The sequence below is a fragment of the Propithecus coquereli genome, unplaced genomic scaffold (genome assembly GCF_000956105.1).
Source record: "Propithecus coquereli isolate 6110/MARCELLA unplaced genomic scaffold, Pcoq_1.0 Scaffold66, whole genome shotgun sequence".
Classification (NCBI taxonomy): Eukaryota; Metazoa; Chordata; class Mammalia; order Primates; family Indriidae; genus Propithecus; species Propithecus coquereli.
In genome coordinates this window covers 6,469,244-6,491,472 of record NW_012152618.1, presented here as the reverse complement: position 1 = coordinate 6,491,472, position 22,229 = coordinate 6,469,244, and the positions used below count along the sequence as shown (strand labels likewise).

Here is a 22,229-nt window from a genome sequence, read left to right as displayed (position 1 = left end):
CTCTGTACTTGGGAATCTCTGGGGCCCACATAAGGCCCATGTGATGGGGCCACGTGAAACAGAGTGTGTGTGTGTGTGTGTGTGTGTGTGTGTGTGTGTGTGTGAGTGAGGGAAAGAGACAGAAACCAGAGGAAGTCCTCTAGAGTCAGGATGATGTAACACCAAACAGTGTGGTGAGATGACACATTTCATGTTTTAACTGTCCTGGTTGGAAGTGGGGCTGTAACGTACAACAAAGGTAAGTGGCATACCACATACACACAGATCCAACCATGAGCACACACCACAATTTTGGGTTTCCTTAAATGACTCACTCCATGAATATGAAGAGAGTGGCGGTGAGAGAGATTAGCTAAGAGCACTCTCACTAGACACCCTTAACAAAAGATCTGAGGGGCGCAGTATCTATAGCAGTAGTACCCATGATCAGTATGCCTACGATGCCTTGTCTTACTCTATTTAGCACCAGGAATGTAGCATTTCATGTTTCAAGAGCTGGGCAGGAAAGCAAACGGGTACCAGATTGGCTCAGCTCTGGGGCTGAGCATTGACTACGAACAGTGGTCCAGAAATGCTGACTGGCTGGCATGCAGAAAAAGTCCTGCTTTTGAACCATGTGGAAGTGAGAACCAGGCAATCTATGCAGTGATCTATGCCCCCCATGCCCCGGTGTCTCTCCTTGGGTTCTGAGCACACGCATGCACCCACAGTGGGAATCGGAGGGACACGGAGGCGTGTCAGTGCTGTGGCAGTCCTTTTCCTGCAAATGGAGTCATGGTGTGAGGAGAGCACACTTGGGCCTGTGTCAGGAGTGCTCTGTTCTTAATTTATCCCACTCTGTCTCCCTCCGGCTGCTGGATGAGCCTGCTAATGAGGCTACCTGCTCGTTTGGTCTGTGGAAGGTCACATGCTTCCAGTTAATTAAGAAGGATGGCCATGGTGATGCTTCCAGGAGTGCAGGAAAGAAAACCAGGGCTCAAGCCATGGGTTTGGTGCTGAAGGCACAGCTGGTGCCCTAACAGAGGCCTGGGCCTTCCTGGATGTCACGTTGAGTCCACCCAGCGATCCAATGCACAGGGCATTCTCCAGCCACGCAGAGAAGCCATGTGTCCCTTCCCAGGCACGCAGATGACCTTCAACCAACCCTTCTGTAAGTCTCCATGTGTCAAGTCCTCTACAAGACGAACATTCTGTAACTATACATTCCTGAGACAATCATGTTACTAATTTGGCACTGAATAGCAGGGTTTTTGCATATGATGAAATACTCTGCAATTTAATGAAGATTAACAGCGTAATTTGGGCATCGCCCACTTGTGCACACGATGCAATGTGCATGGCACAAGTGGGGAAGAAATGCAGGGGATCCTGGCTGGGGCTCAGCTGCTCTAGGGGATGGGTGGGGAGGTCTGGGCTGCTGTAGTGTCCAACATAACCCCCTGTTCTGCGAGGGCCCCAAATAAGGGAACATGTGACACTTAAAAAAAAAAAAAAATCAACAGGAGATGTAACTTTTTTCCACAGTGAATTTAATTACTGGGTAAAAAGGAAGGTCAAAAGAAAATGGACAGTTTACTTTTCTCTCCTTTTAAAGGAGTCCCATTGACTCATCCTCTTTTTATGCAACCCAGTGATAGCTCAGTTATATTTCTATATTTCTTAGTATATTTGGGTCTGATGGTCACGTCTAAATGCCTGGTGGAAACGTCTTGGTGTGCTTCATCTATTTTTATCTTAATTGATAAAATACCCAAATATCTGACAGCAACAGAATCTGCTACGGGCAGCCATTGAGATGTTCCCTGGGGAGAAACAAGGTCCTACTGGTCAGGAGGCAAGAAGCCAAAAACAGAGTTTTGCCAGTAATGTGACCTCACAAAAATGATTTCACTTTGGATCTGAAAAGCGTGGGAGGTTGAAATGCAAACTGAACGCTACTTGATTAAGTACAGACGCTAAACTACTTTATAAAATAGCGAATCTTAGTGACAGTTTCCAGTGGAAGCTTTATGCCCCTCTAGCTTATTTCTGTGATAAGTATACAGTAATCAAGTGACTGCTAACATGGAACCAATGGCATAAACAAAGCCATCAGAAAAGAAGGCACAGGAGCATGAACTTCACGCACATTGTCGGTACAGATCCAGTCACCCACATGCCACATGCGCAGCCTGTTCAGGTTTCTCCCTTCTGTTCTTTCCTGTGCAAGCAGATCTGGCTAAGGTAGGTCACTGGATATGGCTGACTCGTGAAACAATCCACCCCTTTAAATAATCTGTATTTAATTTCTTTTAAGAGACAGGGTCTTGCTCTGTCACTCATGCTGGAGTGCAGTGGCATGATCATAGCTCACTGCATTCTCCAGCTCCTGGGCTTAAGTGGTCCCTCCTGCCTCAGCATTGTGAATAGCTGGGACTACAGGTGCACGCCACCAGGCCTGACTTTTTTTTTTTTTGGTAGAGATGTGGGTCTCACTATGTTGCTCAGGCTGATCTTGAACTCCTGTCCTCTAGTGAGCCTCCTGCCTCTGCTTCCCAAAGCGCTGGGATTATAGGCATGAGCCACCACACCTGGCCCCTTTAAATAATCTTTTATAAAACCATATTTTCATGTCAGTTTCTTATTTTAGTGCATTTAGCCCTAAACAAGAAGATGGATAGCCAACAGACTATTCCGTATCAATCTAGGGCTGAGATGGCAAAACAGTTAATTCCAAATAACTCCCATAACCCCCCCTAGGCTGCCTGCAGCACTAAGAACATAAGGCCAAGTCTGATCAACTCATTATGTCTGCCAAGGGTGAGGAACAGGACAACAGTGCACGTGCCAGACACTTGTCATACGGCACACACAAGTATGAGGCTAGATTAAAATGAACCTATTTCCACAAACAAAGCTGTTCCAATATGTCTTTGTTAGAACTACAAACCAAAGACAAGGTGGGGCTTTGTAGCTACATGTAGAAAATGAAAGGTTTTGATTCTGACACTGGTGCTTACTGGATTGCAGAAACTGACTTAACCAACATCCAGGAAAGAAAAAAAAAAAAAAAGGCTACACTGTACTAATTTCAACATAAAATACTTTAGGCCTCTGGCAGCCCATGGATACATGTAGAAAGATAATGATCTAGAATCAGCCTTTGAGTAACTAACAAGAAAAAGCCCTGACATTACTCTTTACTTAAAACACAACTATTGGTGTTGGCCTGAAACATTTTAAATTTATTTTTGAGATAATTTAAGTCAATTTACTATATTAAATTTGACTTTGCATTTTTCATCTATGTAATTAGGCAAAGATTTCTTTCTTTCCCACTAATTATGTTACCATTAGGAGTTACCAGTATGTCACATTTTGTTTATGCTAGTGCACCACACACACACGTACACGCACAGAGTGGTCAAGGATCAATAATCTTAACCTTAGCAACTTTAAGATTAAGATTCAGAACTGAAAAAATTGTCATCATTAAAAATTGATGATTATGCTCTGTTTAGGAAACCAGGGGCACATGGAACATAATAAATTAAAAATATAGATTTCTATTATTTTTGGAAAATATGCTTATGTGGAACACTTCATTCCTATAGTGGTGCCTGGTATATGAGTTGTTAACTCTGGGAGCGTCTTACACACAGATACTCACACAGGGGAGGCACACATCCAAGCACCCAAATGGCTATGGGAGGATGATCGTCATCACCAATGGGGACAGGGTGGAAATCTAGAGAGGAGGACAGGCCTTCGCAGGGTGAAGACATTGAAACCAGAGTCCAGGATCACTAAGTTGGTCATTATGCCTTTGATGCTTGTTTTCACTTATCATCATCCCTTCAACAAACGTTCAAGAATACACCAATTGCCTCCTGATATTTTAATTAATGAGAACTATTATACTTTAAAACCTTTAACTTTTGAAGAGATTCTACCTCCCTTCTTCTGCTTCACTGTTTGACTAACAGGCGGTTTCTAGTTGGCTTTGTTCCCATTACCATGTTTGAGGGGGAATGAAAAGCTGTTATATGTATTTATCAGATACCCCTAAACCTGACTGTGTTCTACATAACAAAGCATAGGATAAGCACCACAGGGTTGCAAAATGATGATCATATTGTACTAGATAGATCGTCAACTTTACTTAGCAATTCTGATGTGCAAAGGGCACATCTTGTCCCTCAGCAAACAAAAGAATTGCATACATCATATCAAAGTCTAAAATGTGACTCAGCCAGACCTTCAAAGTATGGGGGAGTCAGGAGGCCTGGGCTGCCAGCAGGGGCACATGGCACCCAAATTATGCTACCTTTGCCCTCCTGGACCTATGAAGGACTTTGGACTTTTTGACATTTAGTTTTTTGGGTAGAGACTGGTTACCTATCTAGTAACTCCTTAATTAATTTTTAATAATGCTGTATAATATTTCTCTATTGGAAGCTTTTTAATTTTTTTGAATAATTTCCTGTCTGCAAATTCTCAGGAATTAGATTTCTAGTCAAAGGGTAGGTACAGTTTTCTGGCGCAAACTACATATTGTCATATTGCTTGTACAAAAAGATGGATCACTTTATAATCTTTATAATGATACCAGCTATGAGTACTTTTCATAGCTTCCCAGAGCCTTTGCATCGTTCTTCATATTCAAAAGGTGTGAGCTGGTAGCTCACTATCCTTTAAATTCACACGTGTGGGTGAACGTCTTCCACCTATTTATTACGTGTTTCTCTTTTGTGGACTCTGTATCCATATGCCTTAAACATTTGTTTACTGTGGATTTGGTGTTTTTTGCTGGGTAAGTTCCTTCATGTACTTTAAACATCCTGGTTTTACCTATCGCATTTATCACAAATCTTTTCTTATAGTCTAATACTTTCCTTTTCATTTTAATGTTCTCTTTTGGCTTCATAAAAGGTCTAAATATTTAAATACTTTTATTTGGCCATATTACATTTTGCATATTTTCACTACTCCATAATTAAAGTATAACCTTGCCTCTAAAATGGTAGTCTTCTTTTTACTTTTTCTAAAATTGACTTTTCTAATATCTAAATCCAAATGTAATACATAAATTCCTTTCCCGATTCTTAAATATATTCAGATTTTCTGTATGAGCTCTTTATTTCTCTTCGAAAGTTCTTATTCCCATTTTGAATCATTATTATGCTGCTTTAATTATTATTGATTTATAATAGATTTTTTGGTTGAATATTATTTACCTATTCTCCAAATGGATGTGATTGACTTCTTTAACATATCTGGTAGATATCTGACTTAAAATTGCACGAACTCTACAAATTATTTCAGGAAAGACTGTCATCTTTACTATAGTGCTTTCTATCCATTACTATCCTTACTTATATTAAGATTTTTTTAGTTATTGAAGTGTTTCTTGGAAATTCTCTCATCATAATTCTGATGATGTATTAATTCCCAAAGAATATATAATTTGATCTTGCTGCTATATCTGAGGTGTCTTATGCCTGTTACAGTGGAAGGCTGTCTGCAAAGATGGCTGCCAACAACTACTGCCTCCCTGTATGCACATGCCAACCCTCCCATCAATAGGTGGAGTCCATGTCCCCACTGTTGGAATCTGGCTGGCCTTGAGACTTGCTGTGACCTAAATATATTGTAAGTGTAATGTTCTGGGACGTCCAAGACCAGGCCCTAAGAGATCACAGAGCTTCTGCTTTTGCTGTTCTGATTCCTCAAGCCCAGTGTGAAGAAGTACAATTACCCTGCTGGAGATAGGGGTCCAGCTAGACCTCAGCCACTCCAGATACGTATATGGGGTGAGTGAAGTCACCTTAATGCTCCAGTCCCAGCTGAATTCCAGTTGTATACAGTTGCATGAGTGACTCCAGGTAATATCATATGGAGCAGAAGAACCACCCAGCTAAGCCTAGCCGACACAGAGAATCATGAGAAATAATAAACCATTGTTGTTTTTTAACCATAAATTCTGGTGTGGTTTGTTATATAGAAATAGATAACTGAAAAAATAAACAACACTTTGAGATGGTGCTTATGAAAATATAAAAATACATTTAAAAATATCTCAATCTAGTTACTTTATTTTATAATCTCTAATAACTTTTTTGACCTTTCATATTTTCTATATATAGAACCATTCTTATATATATATATATATATACATATGTTTACCTTCAACATTTATTCTTTTTTCTTTGCATTAGTTGTTTAAATGTCAACAATTGCACTACAAAATTAAAGGGCATAGTCATAAAGAGAAAACCTGTTTAGTTTCTGGACTTAAGGGATCTGCTTATAAACATGTTTCTATTAAATAGTATGTAACTATTTGGAATAAAGAGATATTAGGCTTTGGAGGTATCTCTCAAATCTTAAATTTTAGTGAAATAGGTCCTAATTCTATTAGATAGACTATTTTTTTGAAATTGATATAACTTTTAATTACTTCACCTACTATAACTTATTATAAAGTATTTTTTTAATTAAACTAGCTAAACTCTTGCCAGTAATAATGAATAATCTTTTCAATTTACTACTGAATTTCATCTAAGCTTTCTCACATCAACATTAAAGACCGAGATTGTCTCATGATTATCTTTTTCTGTGTGTGTGTATCAGAAAAGAATAATAATGTGCAAGAAGGCTACTTCTAAATTTCAAGAAAAGTGTATACAAGGGCAGCATTATTCTTTGAAATTCTGAAAAACAATGACCTGTAAATTTACTAGCTTCAGGTAATATTTGGGATTTTGGGATATTCTTGGATGACTTTTTCAAAGTCCTCCATATTTGGCCTTTGACTATTTCTTATGCTCCCCCCATTTTCTTACAAGAAATAACCGAATTACCTTATTCACTAGATTTATTCCTATATAGCTGCTTGACATTCCTTAGGAATTTTAAAAATCTCTTTCTCTCTCTTTAAAATGTCGCCCAGAGAACATGTAATGAGAAAACGTAGAGGGCTGAGATCCACATGGGGCCGGGGGTGGAGGTTAGGCTGTGGTGCACCAGTATTTTGTGCAGAATAAATCAGCCAAGAAGCCCAAAAAGAGGTGCATCATCTCATAACATTAGGATAAAAACAGAAAAACGATTGTGGTGTGAATTAAAAGCCCCATAACTGTGATCAGCCAAGCACAAGGGTGTATGTGCTGCAGTGAGCTGAGGAGGGTATTGAGCTTGGATCTCATAGATTGTGCTTTGACAGGTTTCCTTCAGCTTCTATAGCTAATCCCTAGTACTGTACATTTGCACACCTAGTTTTACAGGGAACCAAGCTCTTTAGTAAGGGCAGAGTCTTGTCTTGACTAGATTTTATGGCTCAGGCTGGCCTGGTTTGCATTACTGAGAGGATGGCAAGACCCTAAATGACCATGAGGTCTCCATAACCCAGGCCAGGGAGAGGCTTCCTAACCTGGAGGTAATAGCGAGTCACTGCAGCTGGTCTGGGGTTTGAGGCGTAAGGCAGAGCCCAGTGCCCTCTGCAGGGAGCCTGCTCGGTTCAGTCCCACTGCCTTTCTCTTATGTTAACTTAACCTCCTTTCTTATTTGGTTCATTTGCACTTTTCATTTTTGGATCAAATTTGCTATTGGTTTATCAATATTCAAAGAAAAACTGTATTGATTTTATTATAAATTGCAGTGAAATTTCACTTGCCAGTTTTCTTTAAAAACTTTTTTCATTTCTTTTCTTTCCTTTTGCATTTTCCTTTCACAGTTTTTGTGGAATCTTTTTGAAGTATAGTTAAGTTAGTTAATTTTTACTTTTCTCATTGAAATAAATGTTTCTGAAACATTTTCCTTTAAGAACTACTCTCTTTCTGGTGGTAGTCCAGATTTAATAAATAGCATATTTTTCAACATCACTCATTTAAAAAAATTGTTCCTGTTATATTCCTTAATTCTTGCCAGTACAATTATAATTAGAGTCATATTTAAAATGTTCCAAATGGTGACAGTTTGTGTTTTGCTTCTATTTTTCTTATTTAATTTTATTTTCATTGCCTCGTGGTCAGCAGTGGTCAGCAATGTGGTCTAGAAACATTCCTCCTCTGTGGAGGGAACTTACTGAGTTCTTGTGCACAGAACGCCTGGCATCTCTCACCCACAACCATATTGTCTACCTTACCATTCTTCGTACTAATAGAGTTTAGACCTGTTTAAGCAGCCATGATTGGGCAGGATTAACTTGGTGCCTCTGCTCTATTCTCAAATGGTATAGTAAAATCTAAATTCTTAAACTCATGTGTCCAACGTCAACTTCAGCTCTTAAACAGAGGTGAACATATATGCTGAAATGTGTGGCATAAGGAAGGTGGATCAATGGGGGGCAGGAAGTCTGCGAGGGATCAATTACACTATTGGATTTTATAGGGGTCATGAGCTCTCAATCCAACAGGCAGACAGATTCCATTTTCAAAAGCCTGTTTTCAGATCTGCTGACTGCTGATGTCAAAGTATGGGTGCAGGATTAGTCCGGGAGTCTGAACTCTGTAAGCTATTTTGAACTGCTTTTATTAGTTTGTAACAATGACATAAACAAGCACATGGACATTTTAAGAACTATCTTTTCTTCATAAGGTTTACTCTAGCTCAGAAATGGCTTTGAGAACTGGTACAAAAATATAAAGTCATGAGCAGGGCAACTGGACTATCTAGGGGAAGACATTTCTCTTTCAAGTGCTAAGGTGATCCTGTCATCATACCCTGTCACCACCACGCAACTCCTATCAGAGTGCAGCAGGATGCTGGAATATAAACCGAAGTGACACTGATACAAGAGAATCTGATTAGCCCAAAGAGTTGCAAATTCTCAACTGAATTTTCATAAGCTGATTACTATTTCACCATGGGACGCTACCCTATGCAGTAGCATCGAACATTACTGAAATTTTCAAATATGGCATTAACTCTTTCTATATTATTTTTTCTACCCATGTTAAAGGTCAGATAACCTACCAAGGTTAAAGGTCAGATAGTCTTCTTTGGCAAATAGAATCCCACATTCTTTTCTGTTTCATTTGGGCATTAATACACCTGGAGGTACTGGCTAAAGGGAATCTCTATGTCATAATCTCTCCCTTTTGTGCCAACTACAATCTATACTCTTACTTCAGCTTAGAAATACTCCCTCAGGAACAGAACTGTAGAACTGGAGATTTAGGACTAGAAGAAGACTTACAGGTTCTTTGGGCAAAGTTCTTCATTTTATAGATGAGAAGACTGAAGCACATGTCCCAGAGAATTATTGTTGAGCATTCACTGAATTAAAATTTGTGAAGGACTTGGAACAGTGTTCGCACAAACTGTATATGTCAAAGTAGTTAAGTGACCTGTCTGAAGGCCCAAAGCCCAGCAGTGGAGCTGTGATTATGACTCAGATGCCTGGACTGATGATTCAGTCAGTAGCTACTGCGTGCATCATTTCGCTTCCTCTACCTCTCTGAAACAATCCATTTTACAGCAGTGCTTTTATTCTGAAGGATGATCTGAAGGGAGTAGAAGGCAACCAATCAAAGACACAAGTGAGGGTGGATATAGAGATAAGGTGATAAAATAATTATTTTAAATCTGAAAGATGAGTACAAAATGTGAAAGGATCTCAGAGGTCAAAAATTACGCTGTGAGTTGGGATAGCTTTAGGCTGCACAGAACCATGTGTATTTAATACCTATTCACTCCTTGGTACTAGCTCTTCCCATTTGGTTATCTTGATATGTGCCTGATAAATAAAGATAAAATAAATAAAATAAGCAGCCTTCCCCTGAGAAACTCATCACCTAATTCAAAGAGACAGACATGTGAATGAAGCAGAATTCAGTGTGGTAAATACTCTGCAGGTATTTACACAGTAGGGGTACACAGAGGATGGAATGTATGTTCTTATACTTTCCTAGAGGCAGTGAGATCTGGTCAGAGTGAGAGAATGTAGTGTGTAAAGAACATGCCAAGGAAAATGCCGTTATCTGCTGCCTGGGTTGCTTTTGGACAGAGATAAAGACAGTGTTCCTGTGCTCGAGTGCTTGGTCATGTCTATGCCAGTGCTAGAAGCACGGAGAGCCCAGGAAACAACTGGGCCACAGGCCTGGGGCTTCCATAACGTTTAACCAATTTCTGTTAACATTAGAGAATGAGGGCCTTACCCAAGCAGACAGGGGCATTTGGAAATTTCTATAAGGAGTGAATACTTTGTGAAACAGGGAACCCAAAAGCAGTCTTGCTCTTCTAGCAAGGGAGCACATTCATGTTGCAGATGTTTCTTCCTTTTACAGGTTTCCTTTGACCTCCTTCCCTAGTGTCCGAATTAACCTGAGGGTGATTCCAACTCCTTCCCCCAGATGCCCAGGACCAGGGGCACTGACATCAACTGGTTAGAGCAAAGCCATAGGCAGGTTCCTTTAACCGAGGTAAAGGGCAGTGAAAGCAGCAGACCCTACCCTTCCATAGCCTGACTTCAAAACACACCTGCCTAACTGGGAAAACAATCGGATTTTATTTCCTGAGGTCTGACGTCACAGGTGCTGGGGGCTGAGCTAGCAGAGACTGAGGAGAATAAGAAGGGGAGTGAGAGAGAAGGGGCGTCAGGCCTGAGGGGCTGCAGTGGACTTGAGTGCCACCAGGATGCTGTGACTCAGTTACACCAGGAGAGTCTCAGAGAGGGCAGGCGATAAAACAGCCCCTGCTAAAACGACCTTGCCTCCTTTGTCAGTTCTAGCTGCCAGGTAACCCAGGGGCAGGACCTGCCATCCTGAAAACACACTGAGTGAATGCAACAGTAGAAGGCAAAAGGTCAAAGTCATGATCCTGGGGGCCAGTGGTTGACACCAGATCACCTGTGAGGGCCTGAGGATGCCAGGAAGCAAGCAGTCTTCCTTGTTCTGTCTACCTTTATCAGCAAGTTGGAAAAAAGGTGTCCCTTAAGGGGGGCTTCAATCTTCTAACAGCCATAACAACAAAATGACAGAACACAGTGTGACAGCTGGAAGGGCCCTTAGAGATTGGCTTCTCTAAATCTACCTACGTTCACAGAGAAGGAAACTGAAGCCCAGATGGGTGGACAGGCTGTGTGAGGGTCCAGCGATCATGCCAGAGTCTGTGTTTGTGCCATGTCTCTAGGCCCCCATCCCGAGCTCGTCTGGCCAAGTCCAGCAGCTCTGATCTCCTGAAGGGCCTCCTGTCCTATCTCACCTCATTACACTGTGAGGAAAGACATAATGTGTGTCTATAAGATCACCCCTACTTTTCAGATAGGAAAACAGAGGTCAAAGGGGACAAATGGCTAGTCCCACCCAGGTCATGGCTGGTGCTTGAACTGGAATTCAGGTTCTGGGTCCCTGCCTGGTGTTCATCTTACTAAATGCCATGGTTTCCCTTGGGAAGCATCCACAGTCATAGCCCAGGCCTCTCCCGGCTTGTTTCCATCGTACAACAATGGCAAGTCATCCAAAACTGAACCGGATCATCTAAGACAGAGACACCTTCCCTAAAATGCTGCACAGGCCCTGCAGAAAAGACTCCCTGGGGTAAGAGATGAGGGCTGATGGCGGCGAGTCTTTACCTTCAAAAGCCCGTGCAGCGTCCACGAGGTGGGACCAATCTAATCCTGTGGCTGTGTCCGGAAGGGGCATCAGGCCAGGATCTGCGCACTTGGACTTATCCGATAAGGACCCATCGGAGAACCAGAACTCATCTAAACAGAAACAAAACCAGCGCATCAGTCAATCAGAGCATGGGCACCGCTGGCCTCTCCCAGAGTCAGTCAGTCAGAGCACAGGCACCACTGTTCCCTCCCCAAGTAGCCAAGGGAACTTTTCCTGCTCTCAATGAGAAAAGAAAACATGCTGCAATTACCCAAACACATGCACAGCTGGAAAAATGAAGTTTGGAAAAAGCAGCCAAGACTAAAGTAATCAGAGGTTGGCCAGGATGTAAGGACCAGTGGCAGAGAGATGTGAATCGAGCCTCTGACAGTATCGTAACTGCACAAAGATTTTCTTCTGGGAAGGCTTCTCTTGAGTACATCCTGGTCTAACTACTACAGGATAAATTCCTGTTTTCTTCAGGGGTGACTTTTCCCTTTTTAAAAGTGTTGCAGGCTTTACACTGCTGTATAAAAGGTTTGGAGCACTCTCTATCCTGATGATAAAGAGCTTACCGAGGAACACAGTTATCTAAGCTGCGCACTGCACATTTGAGATGCCTCCAAGGCCAATTTGTTATAAAAATGCAGAAAGACTAACTTTGTTTTTATGAACGGATGAAAGAGAAGACGTTATTTCATATGCTATGCACAAAAATGGTGGTTGGATTGCTTTTCTGACGTAGTAAGAGTTATATCAATGGCTGAACCAGAAACCACTCGCCCATCCTGCACTGAATGTTCACAGTTGTCCTTCGGCTACAAATGGACCTTTTCCATTTCTTTTTCTCCTTAAACTCTCATCATGGTACTTTAAGTGTTTATGTCATTAATAATACTAGTTAAGAACTCATTATGCATCTGAGAACAAGTTCTGAAAAGGCTTCAATTGGACTTTCTTTAATGTGCCTTTCCTGAACCTGCCCAGAATGCTGCATGCAGCTGCTTGTGAACACATCTGACTAATTAGACCAATCAAAATAATGACCACCTGGCTGTCTGAGCCTGCAATTAAGTTAAGTAAAGGGCATAATTAACCAAATGCACCTGTAATTTTTTTGTTCCCACATCCTTTTGGGTAGCTGTGAAATGCTGGCATCTGGACTAAGACAGATAGCATTTCTAAATTTGGCCTTAAGGGAGACCAACAGACTTTTCACACCCTTGACAAATGCATCTCTTAAAAGACCTCTAACAGTTACAGCTAAGCCAACCAAACCCCTATTCTCAATGCTACCACCTTTCCTTTAGAAGATGGGTAATGTTGCACTGATTTATTCCCAGCCTCCATTTTGAAGAGAACCCAGTAATAGATGTATTGTCCACATTGTTTCCACAACTCTGCCTTCTCCACGTGCTCTTCTTTGAAACAACAATGGTTCTTGCTTGTTCTATTTGTTCGACATATGATGTGCCCAGTCCTTGCCAAGGGGGTAAACCAGGAAAGGATGGGAGCAGCCACGCAGGAACTGGGAAGGAGGAAGGCACAGGAGCAGCCTCTCTCCATGCTGACCACAGACTGCGCTGAACTGGCTCTCAGGTGCCGTCTTTGACCAGAAGTTTAAGATTCAACCGTTAAGCAGAAAGGTAAGGAAGCCCAGGGAACTTCATTCACTTATGTATCACTTCCTTGTCTCTCCAACACACATGCTGCATTGCTCAAGGCAGGTTTTCTACACCAAGAGTAAAGAAATTATATAACTAGGTGGCAATTACTTCTGCCACTGATTTCCACATGGCCAAGCTCTTCAGGAAAATTGTGCAAGAGTGGTACAGTTCTATGAGGGGTGGAGGGGCCAGGCTGGCTGGGACCTGGGCCCACTGGTGCACTCCCCTCTCCTTCCCTCACTGTAGAGGGAAAAAGCACAGAATGGAATGGAAACTTTATTGAGGTATATGAACAGTTCTACAGAAAGTACATTCTGTTCATCAGTTTTACTAAGAAATGCCAGCTGGTGGGTTTTCTTTGCCTTTATAAAGGAATAATCCATCACTCCAGCTTTGGCATTCTTGAAGGCTAAAACCAAACCTAATGCACATTCTGTGTGCTGTCTACTTTGCTCCCTAATACCACCAGACAACAAGGTCCTTAGTGGCTCTAAAAGCAGCTAGGTAGACAGAAAAAATGATGGAGGGGACAAGAAGGGCAAAATGCAATGAGAATGGAGAGGACAGTGGCTGGTCCCCCAACTCAGAAGATGGGGTGTGAGGCCAATGTCCCTTGCTCTGTCTCCCCTTGTCCCTCCTGCAGCTGTGTGCTCAAACAGCCATCTTCCCCAAATACTTGATGGAGTGGTTTCCCGACAGTCTTGGGTTAAGTAATAAAAGCTTTGACTATTCCTAAGCACCCTAAAGTTCCATGACAAGTGGCCATTCATAATTTTGCCAAGGCACAAATCTGAATCTTGGTGGCTGAGAGGCTGATGCCCAAGTGGGCCCACCTGTCCACACAGCAGCCCAGCCAACCAGCTCCAAAGGTCTCTGCCCACCGTCCTGTACACAATGCATGCAGAGACCACGTGCTAAATGACACTGAAGGCTTTGGGATCTGAGGATTTCTCAGGGTGTCCATTTCACAGCCAAATGCAAGCTGAGGCAATGCTGCTCACCACCTCCAATTTTTATGGAGAACCAGGGAGCAAAAGAAAGAACACAGTTTGTGATCTCTCTTCTTTGTTAGAAATTATTGTCCCCCTTCCTCCAGTTGTGAATGGGATTTTCATCTATTCGGTACTGCTGAACTGGCAAAGAGGGCTGGTAAATTAGAAGTCTCCTTTCCTCTAGAGTTTATCTGAGCGCCATCCAGTCCCTGGTCTACCCATGATGAATGTGGTGAGTGAGCACTGCCTGCCATGTGACAGGGGCACAACAGAAGGTAGCACAGACAAGGCTCAGCTCTCACGAAGCTTTACATCATGAAGAGAGAGAGAGGCAATGAATAAACAAGAAAATACAAGTGGTGATAAGTTATTTGTAGAAAATAAAACACCGATGTGACGGCATAGCTTGATGGCACATTTGGAGAAAGCCCGTCCAAGGAGGGGACACTTGGCTGAGACTCAAATGATGAGGACCTGCTTGGTAAAGCGCATAGTTCTGGAATTAAAGCTCTGAAAAAGTATGTATTTAAATCTAAATCTGTCATCTTTCAGTAAGCGGGAAGAGCCCTATATCAATGGCAGGCTCCTTAGATGAATTGAGAGCCACCTTTATTTCTTCCTAAATAATAAAAATAAAAAGCATCTAAATTTCTAAAATTCTATTGGTTGGGAAAATCATATAATTAGAAAAAAAATTACCATCCTTTTTTTGTATGTTTGAGACTCCAAACCAGTAAAAATTCTTTACAATATTTTTATTACTACTACCACCACCCAGATGATATTTACTGAGTACCTGCTATATTCCAGGAAATGCCAGGTGCTACATCAGCACTTAGAGATACAACAACCAGTAAGGCACAGGTTCTGCCCTCGATAAGCAGATGAATTTGTTGGTGGTGGTTTGACAGGGGTTTGGATAAGGTGTCTGTAGTGCAGACCTGAAGGAGGCAAGAGTGACTGATTACCTGTGCTCTGCGATGCCACAGTGGCTGTAACTATATTGTCTCCCCAGTTTTATGGTTTTATAGAAAAGGTACCACTTGCCTTGGGGATCAAAACCTGTTATTTCAAATCCAGAGGAGCCCACACCACTCTTCTGGCCAATTAAGAAAAGAAAGTGACCCCTTCTGTTGGGTGATGGCACCAGCTCACTCCCCAGGAAGCCCAGGAAAGCGGGTGATGCAAGGTTGGGGGGCATATTCGCAGGTTCCCACATCGAGCACGGAGACCTCCAGGGATAACATTAAGCTCCTCATAGAGTGTTTCCTACTGGAAACCTGAACTGACACTGCACATATCATCACATACTTATGCCAGAGGAGACACTGAGTAGAAAATAATATTAACAGTAATTGAAATTATTTTGCATGCATAGCGTTTCTGGGAGTTCTCAGAATGAGTTGAGAAACGGAAGGGAGGAGAGGCCTGCTGTCTAAAAGCATTTCAGGGGCACCGTGGGTAGAGCTATTCTACTTCACCTCTCAAGGACATTTCTCTCTGCTCACAGTTGCTATTGCTCACGATGCCCAGGGACCTAACTCACGCCTATCAAGAGACTCGTGGATTCTGGATGGTGGCTACTCTTGAAGCACTGCTACCTGGGGACCTGCTCTCTAGCCCAGGATATTGATCTAGTGGCTTCCCACCTGTTTACCCAAAATATGAAATCACAGTAACCATCTTTACTGAGTATGGCTTTTATTATAAATGCCAAGGAGCCTTCCTGACAGCATTTCCTGGTGGTTTCACAATTACTCCCCAGAAACCAACAGACATTGATTACAGGGAAGATTGATGACATTTGAGAAAAGAGAAAGAATGTCACATTGAGTAGTCAAAACCATGCCTTTGAGGGTCATGGATACCTGAAATGCTAGCTTTGGCAAGGACTGTTCTTCCAGCGGTGGGTACCTTTTATCACCTACAACACCAGACCATCGAGTCTACACCTGGGGTTTGTAGCAACTCATGCAAGTATTAAATTATAAGTAAAATACTAGTTCTTTTTATTTATTCTACCCCTAAATCCCCCTTTAACTTCAAGGGTCATCCTTTATGAGGTGCATAGGTCAGAACTATAGGATTTGGGACCACACATAAGCTAATATTCTCTGTTCTTTTTTGGAAACTTAAGAATTCTCATTAGTCTTTCCTCATAGGAAGATTTCACCATTCTTTGGAGAGTTTTGATCTCCCCTCCATAAAAACCCAGGAATTCTCTTTAAACTTGTGAGTCTGCCAATGCTTGCGATTATGCCGAATGAACCCAGGTGTCCCATCTGTCAAGGAGGAAAAGGAAATCATGACTGCTTCTCAATGTCACCGGTTATCTGGCCTGTGAATTGTGTCCAAATGGCCACTCTTCCCCCCACCTCCCCAATCTGGGCAATTAAAAGAAATTTTCTTCTGCAATTCCCCAGTGGATGAAGACAAAGGCCCTAAGAGCAATGTGGAAACATTTCAGAAATATTTTCAGTTTCTGGATCAGGTGGTATTTTTATACCTCCTAGCTGAAGACATAAAAATATGGCACATTTCAGTAACTTCGAAGGAAATATACATGAATCATGACATGAATTACACGCAAAATGAGTTTAAGTATCTGTCTCGCAACACTGGATTAAGATCTTGGTTTCAAGAGAATAAAGATTCCAAGACGAGTTCAAATCTAGGCTTTGTAAAAGTTAAAAATATCTGAAAGAGAAGCCTGTGACCATAATAATTACATGTAGAAAAGGTGCAGAGATCAGGTCTTCCAGTATTCACTGTGATGAAGTGGGATGTTACCGGCCTCTGCCCTTGCTACCCTCCCTCTGAATTACGATCTGGACTTGAATGAGTCTCTACTGGTCAAAGATTCTCTCTTAGAAGATCAGATGCTCCCTAGGAATGCTCTAATTTTAAAGTTTAAAAGAAGAATGTGTGTGCCTTCCAAGTTTTTTTGTTTAACTCTATCTGTGCAGTTATTTAAAACCATCCAGAACCAACCTCCATTCCAAGTTTTAACGTGAAGCTACGTCTCTCTGACAAACTAAGAGAAAACTACTGGGTAACTTCAAATATTCCTCATTTCTCACTCAAAGATATCTTCTGGGTATTAGCACTCACATTGCAGCTTGCTGGGTTGTTCCAGTTTCAGACTGTCAAACTACTCTTAAAGAGTAGTCTTCTTAGAGAGGGTCTGCGAATGACCAGAAACCACAGAAAGGGAAGGGTGATCGAAATCTGGCTTAAGTACATTTAATGGTGCGAAAGCAATGCACACTTTGCAGAAATCATATTTCAAATTTTGACTTTTGAACATTTCCCAGGCCAGTGATATGAGGTACAATACTCTTTCTCTGTAATGCTGGGTGGCAGCAGTGATCCCATAGATCTAAAAAGCTCCCAGTCAGCCATTCAATCATGAGGGTAAACAACTGATACTACACAGTGTACTGTGTTGTCAGATGATCTTGCCCAATTGCAGGCTAAGTGTCCTGAGCCCGTTTAAGGTAGGCTAGGCTAAGCTGTGATGCTCGGTAGGTTAGGTGTACTAAATGCATTTTTTACTTAAGACATTTTCAACGTACAATGGGTTTACTGGGATGTAGCCCAGTCGTAAATCAAGGAGCATTTGTAATCACATAGGTGACTGTTGTAGTCATCCTCCAAACAACTAGGTCCTTGAAGCTTAAACTCTCCATGGGCGGGGTGGTGGTGGAGGAAATCCAAACTTTTGAGGGGAACAGACATCAATACAAATTATTTCCAGCTCCCTTATTTACATTTTGTCAATTCGCCCATCAAACCTAGAGAATTTTTTCTGAGTAGTTTCTTAAGCATAGAACAGGAGGGGATATATCAGCAAATAAGAAGATTTTATTAAAGAACAGCAAATGGCAAGGGCAACTCTTATTGCTTTTCCTAGAGAAATAAACAATGAAGACCAATAAGGTAGCTTTTAACTAGGATAGTAAACAGTGCATTCTGCCTGTTTCCTAACTGAGCCTTTGAACATATTAAAAAAGGATACAGTCCTCTAGCACATGAATAGAAAAAACTGTGGTACGTCCAGACAATGGAATATTATCAAGCTCTAAAAAGAAATGAGCCATCAAGCCATGAGAAGACATGGAAGAAACTCACATGCTTATTACTAAGTGGAAGAGGCCAGTCTGAAAAGGCCACGCACTGCGTGAGTCCAACTGTACGACATTCTGGAAAAGGCAAAACCATGGACGCAGTGAACAGATCAGTGATGCCTGGAGTTAGATGGGAGGGAGGGATGAACAGGCAGAGCACAGAGGATTTTTAGGCAGTGAAACTACTCTGTATGATAATGTAATGGTGGATACATGTCAGTACCTGTCCGAATCCATTAAAATATACAACACAAAGCATGAACCCTAAAATGCAAACTTTGAACTTTGCGTGTTAATAACCTGTCCATGTAGGTTGATTGTAACTCTAGGGGGATGTTGGTAGTGGTGAAACCCGTGGCAGGGAGTAACATGGGAAATCTCTCTACTTTCTACTCAATTTTGCTGTGAACCTTAAACTACTCTAAAAAGTAAAGTCTATTTTTGTAAAAAATGAAGCTAAAAAAAAAAAACATGTATCTTTCACATTGAAGCAAAATAAAAGGTAGAATGTATTAATAAAACCTGCATTAACACATATACCAAAGAGAGTTCATAAGCACACTTTGAGCACTGTAAATGAAACATTTGCAGGACAACAAAGTTTTATTGGTTTTACAAAAGCTTTTAAGAGGACATTAAAATCACCTATTTATAAAAAAGGGAAAACAATTGGAAAATGTTATTAATAGAAGATTAGAATATGTTTGCTTGACCTTTCATATGGTTGTCAAGAAGGAGTTTAAAGGTTTCTTCAATTTAGGTAAATGGACCCTTTATAACAGGCAAGTTATTATGTTACTTAAAGAAATAGATAAAGAATTTTATGAGACAAGGTTCATTTCCAATTATGTTAAACACTAGAAACATTATTAGAACTTTAATTTCATTTAGCCTGGGACCTCTATGTGTATTATAAAGTTTAAATTGGTTCTAAAGATAATGCTTTCCATGATGAAATAAAAAATATTTGACAGTGAATATATTTCTGATTAAATTCCTACTCGTGCTGTACAACAGAAATAAACTGTAAATAAAGGAAATAAAGCTAATTAAAAAAATTCCTTTAAAAACTGACACATCAATAAAGAACTAACATTATGTAAAAATCATAGGATTTTTAAGGATTTGAAGGAAAATCATCTAGAAATCATGAGGTTTACCTGTGATTTGTAAACTGGAATAAGCTGAGACACAAGAACACAAGTCACCTGCATAAGGACATAAAGCCGAGTTCAGGCCCCAGGTCTCCCGATGCCCACCTGTCACCTTTGCCATCACTGAGTAATGAACTTCAAGAGGAAACAGAGGCTAGAAAACCAACTTTCCTTCTTGCCTGCTGTCCACCAGAAAACCCACCCCTCACAGCAGTTTTCTTTTAAAACACATCAGGCTTCAGGCATCTTTTCTTTTATAGATACAACAGCTGAGGTATGATACAGAAGATATCATAGAATAGAAGATACTATTGGACTTGATAAAAATGTCTAATACAGGTTTTTCAATTTCCTTCAAACTAATGTCGCCTCACTTTCTTGAAATGTCCACTCTGGGGTGTTTATATTTCAAAATTACTTAAAAGAAAAAAAAAAAAACACCAAATGATATATATTTTAAAAAAGCCCCAAAACAAACCCCAGACCTGTGTTGGAGATGCCCCATCTGAAGGGCCCAGCAAGGCAGGCGCTGTCCAACCAGCCCAACCTCAAAGCTGCTGGGCGCGGCCGAGCCCCTCACTTACTTCTCAAGCTCCCCATGCTGGGCGCCGGCTGGGTCCTTGGAGGCAGCGTGCTGTGGTAGGGCGGCGTGGTGCTGAAAAGAATGTCGTTGGGCAGGGCTTGGTCAAGGATGGAACTTCGGGAACTGCCAAAGGAGGACCCCCTCCTGTTGCTGCATATGCTCTCATCAGAGAGCGTGCGGTACAGCGACCTCCTTGGAGACAGGTTCCCATAGAACGAAAACTAGGGTTTAAAAAAGACGGGGAAGGGGAAGACATTAAAAACCAGGAAGCATGGAAATTATCCAGTTGTTTCATGTACTATTGTGATAGCTTCTTTGAGTCTTCCCTGTTAGCTCAGGAATGCTAAACCAGGCATGCAAGCCATCAGGGCCAATGCGCCAGGGCTTCGGTGCAGTTATTGAATTTTATGTTTTCCTCCTTTGACATTCTGTGAAATATTATCATGAATTAGACATGCACAGCTTTATTAATTCTGAAATGTTAAATGAAACCTCCATAACCTTATAGCAGTGACAGTTCCTGGAAATATATAAGGTTGCCATTTCAGGCAATAGTTATTCAAAACCACACATAGTGCTGGCTTGATTTTAATTTGAAATGACTATATTTTAATATCAGGCAATTTCTGTAGCAATCAACTACATGTGAAGTTAAATCTAATCTAAATAATAATAAAACTAATTTTGAACACTGAAGCTTTCTAGACCATATAAATAGGTTTAAAATATGGTATCAGTCCAGTAAAATCTTATCGTCCACTTAGTAGTATCACTTGCGAAAGTCTGTAATTGTTGAAAGTCTAGTTATAGCAATGTATCATAATCAGATTTAAAGGAGTCATTAAAATTATATGTATTAAATCAGAGATAGGATAAGGAAAATTCTAAGGAAGCATGCAGTCAACTACTTAAGAAAAGTTAAATAAAATCTGCATTTCCAACTACTTCCTTTGCATACTGAAATACATTCCTTTTACATAAACAATAGTAGAAGCCAGAATGTTCACATCAAACAAGTACAGAAATGGCTATTTACATTTGTGAATGCAGCAAGAAGGCTAAAAATATTCCTATTGTATGTGTTCCTTCCATTCTGTCAAGTCTTCCCCACTGATGAATGGTAACTGGAATGTGTATGAGCTACAAAGTTAAATTTACTATGAAAAGAAGGTGATTTGTCTCAGAAGAAAAAAACATGTCAAGGAGAAGTTCACTCCTACAAAAAGAAAAGCTATTTGCACTCTTTGTGCAACAGTCTGCCTTTGCACCCAAGCATATACAGTACCATATACACGATTTGATACAAGTTAAAAAAAAAAAAAAAGACTCATTATGACTGAGTTCTTAGGGGATTCCCTCTTCACACACAACCAGCAGGTTCTTCAGAACTTGATTACAGGCATGTTAGATTAAAGTGTCTTTGAGGTAGTATCTAATTAGAGTGTTGTTCTAAAAACACCATTAGGTTAATTGCAGCATTGTTTCACTATGGGGAAGACAGAAACACAAAGACTTGCTGTTTACCCTGACCATGGTCAACACCACAATACCTGATTTCTTTTTTCCTTTTCATTTGAAATAAGAGTGAGTGCTGGATTAGGAGTCAAAGACAAGGATTCCATTCCTGACTCTGGCACCAAGTATTATATGGACTTCACATTTCACTATTTGGGGCCTTAGTTACTTGCAAAAAGGGGTGATTGGGCTAAATTGCCTGTAAGTCCCCTTTAATACTTTCATTATTTAGCAAAGTGGTTTAAGGGATTATAATAACAAAACAAAAACTAGTAACAATAATTAATCTAACATTATCAGGGGACTGCTGCACTGTGAATGAAGAAGCTATGCCACTGAACATGGGGTTAGTGTATAAAATTAAAGCACAGCCTTCCCCTGAGACTGCCGCATATCTTTAAATGGCAGCATGCAAGTTCCAATCCTATTTATAATGCCCGACAGGCAGTGTCATGTCTAACTCCAGTCCATTTCTGGAACAGGATTACACACATAAGGAGGGACAGCTTGGAGCAGAGGCTAGAGTTCTGGAACAAAAGTCAGGTGGTGTGAATTTTAACAGCTTCTGTTCACGATCATCAGTTATGTCCAGGGACTGTACTAGGCTCTTCACAC

General features: G+C 41.0%; 1 protein-coding gene across 3 annotated transcripts in view; it reads right to left on the bottom strand.

Annotated features, from left to right (window-relative positions):
- Positions 1-22,229, bottom strand: part of SIPA1L2 (signal-induced proliferation-associated 1 like 2) — a 105,883-nt gene that overhangs the window by 6,089 nt on the left and 77,565 nt on the right. For all 3 annotated transcript variants that reach the window (XM_012660335.1, XM_012660333.1, XM_012660334.1), the window contains exons 16-17: positions 20,101-20,320; positions 11,555-11,686 (exon numbers count right to left, since the gene is read on the bottom strand). In XM_012660335.1, the coding sequence (XP_012515789.1) occupies positions 11,555-11,686; positions 20,101-20,320 (352 nt within the window). The remainder of the gene's footprint in view (positions 1-11,554; positions 11,687-20,100; positions 20,321-22,229) is intronic.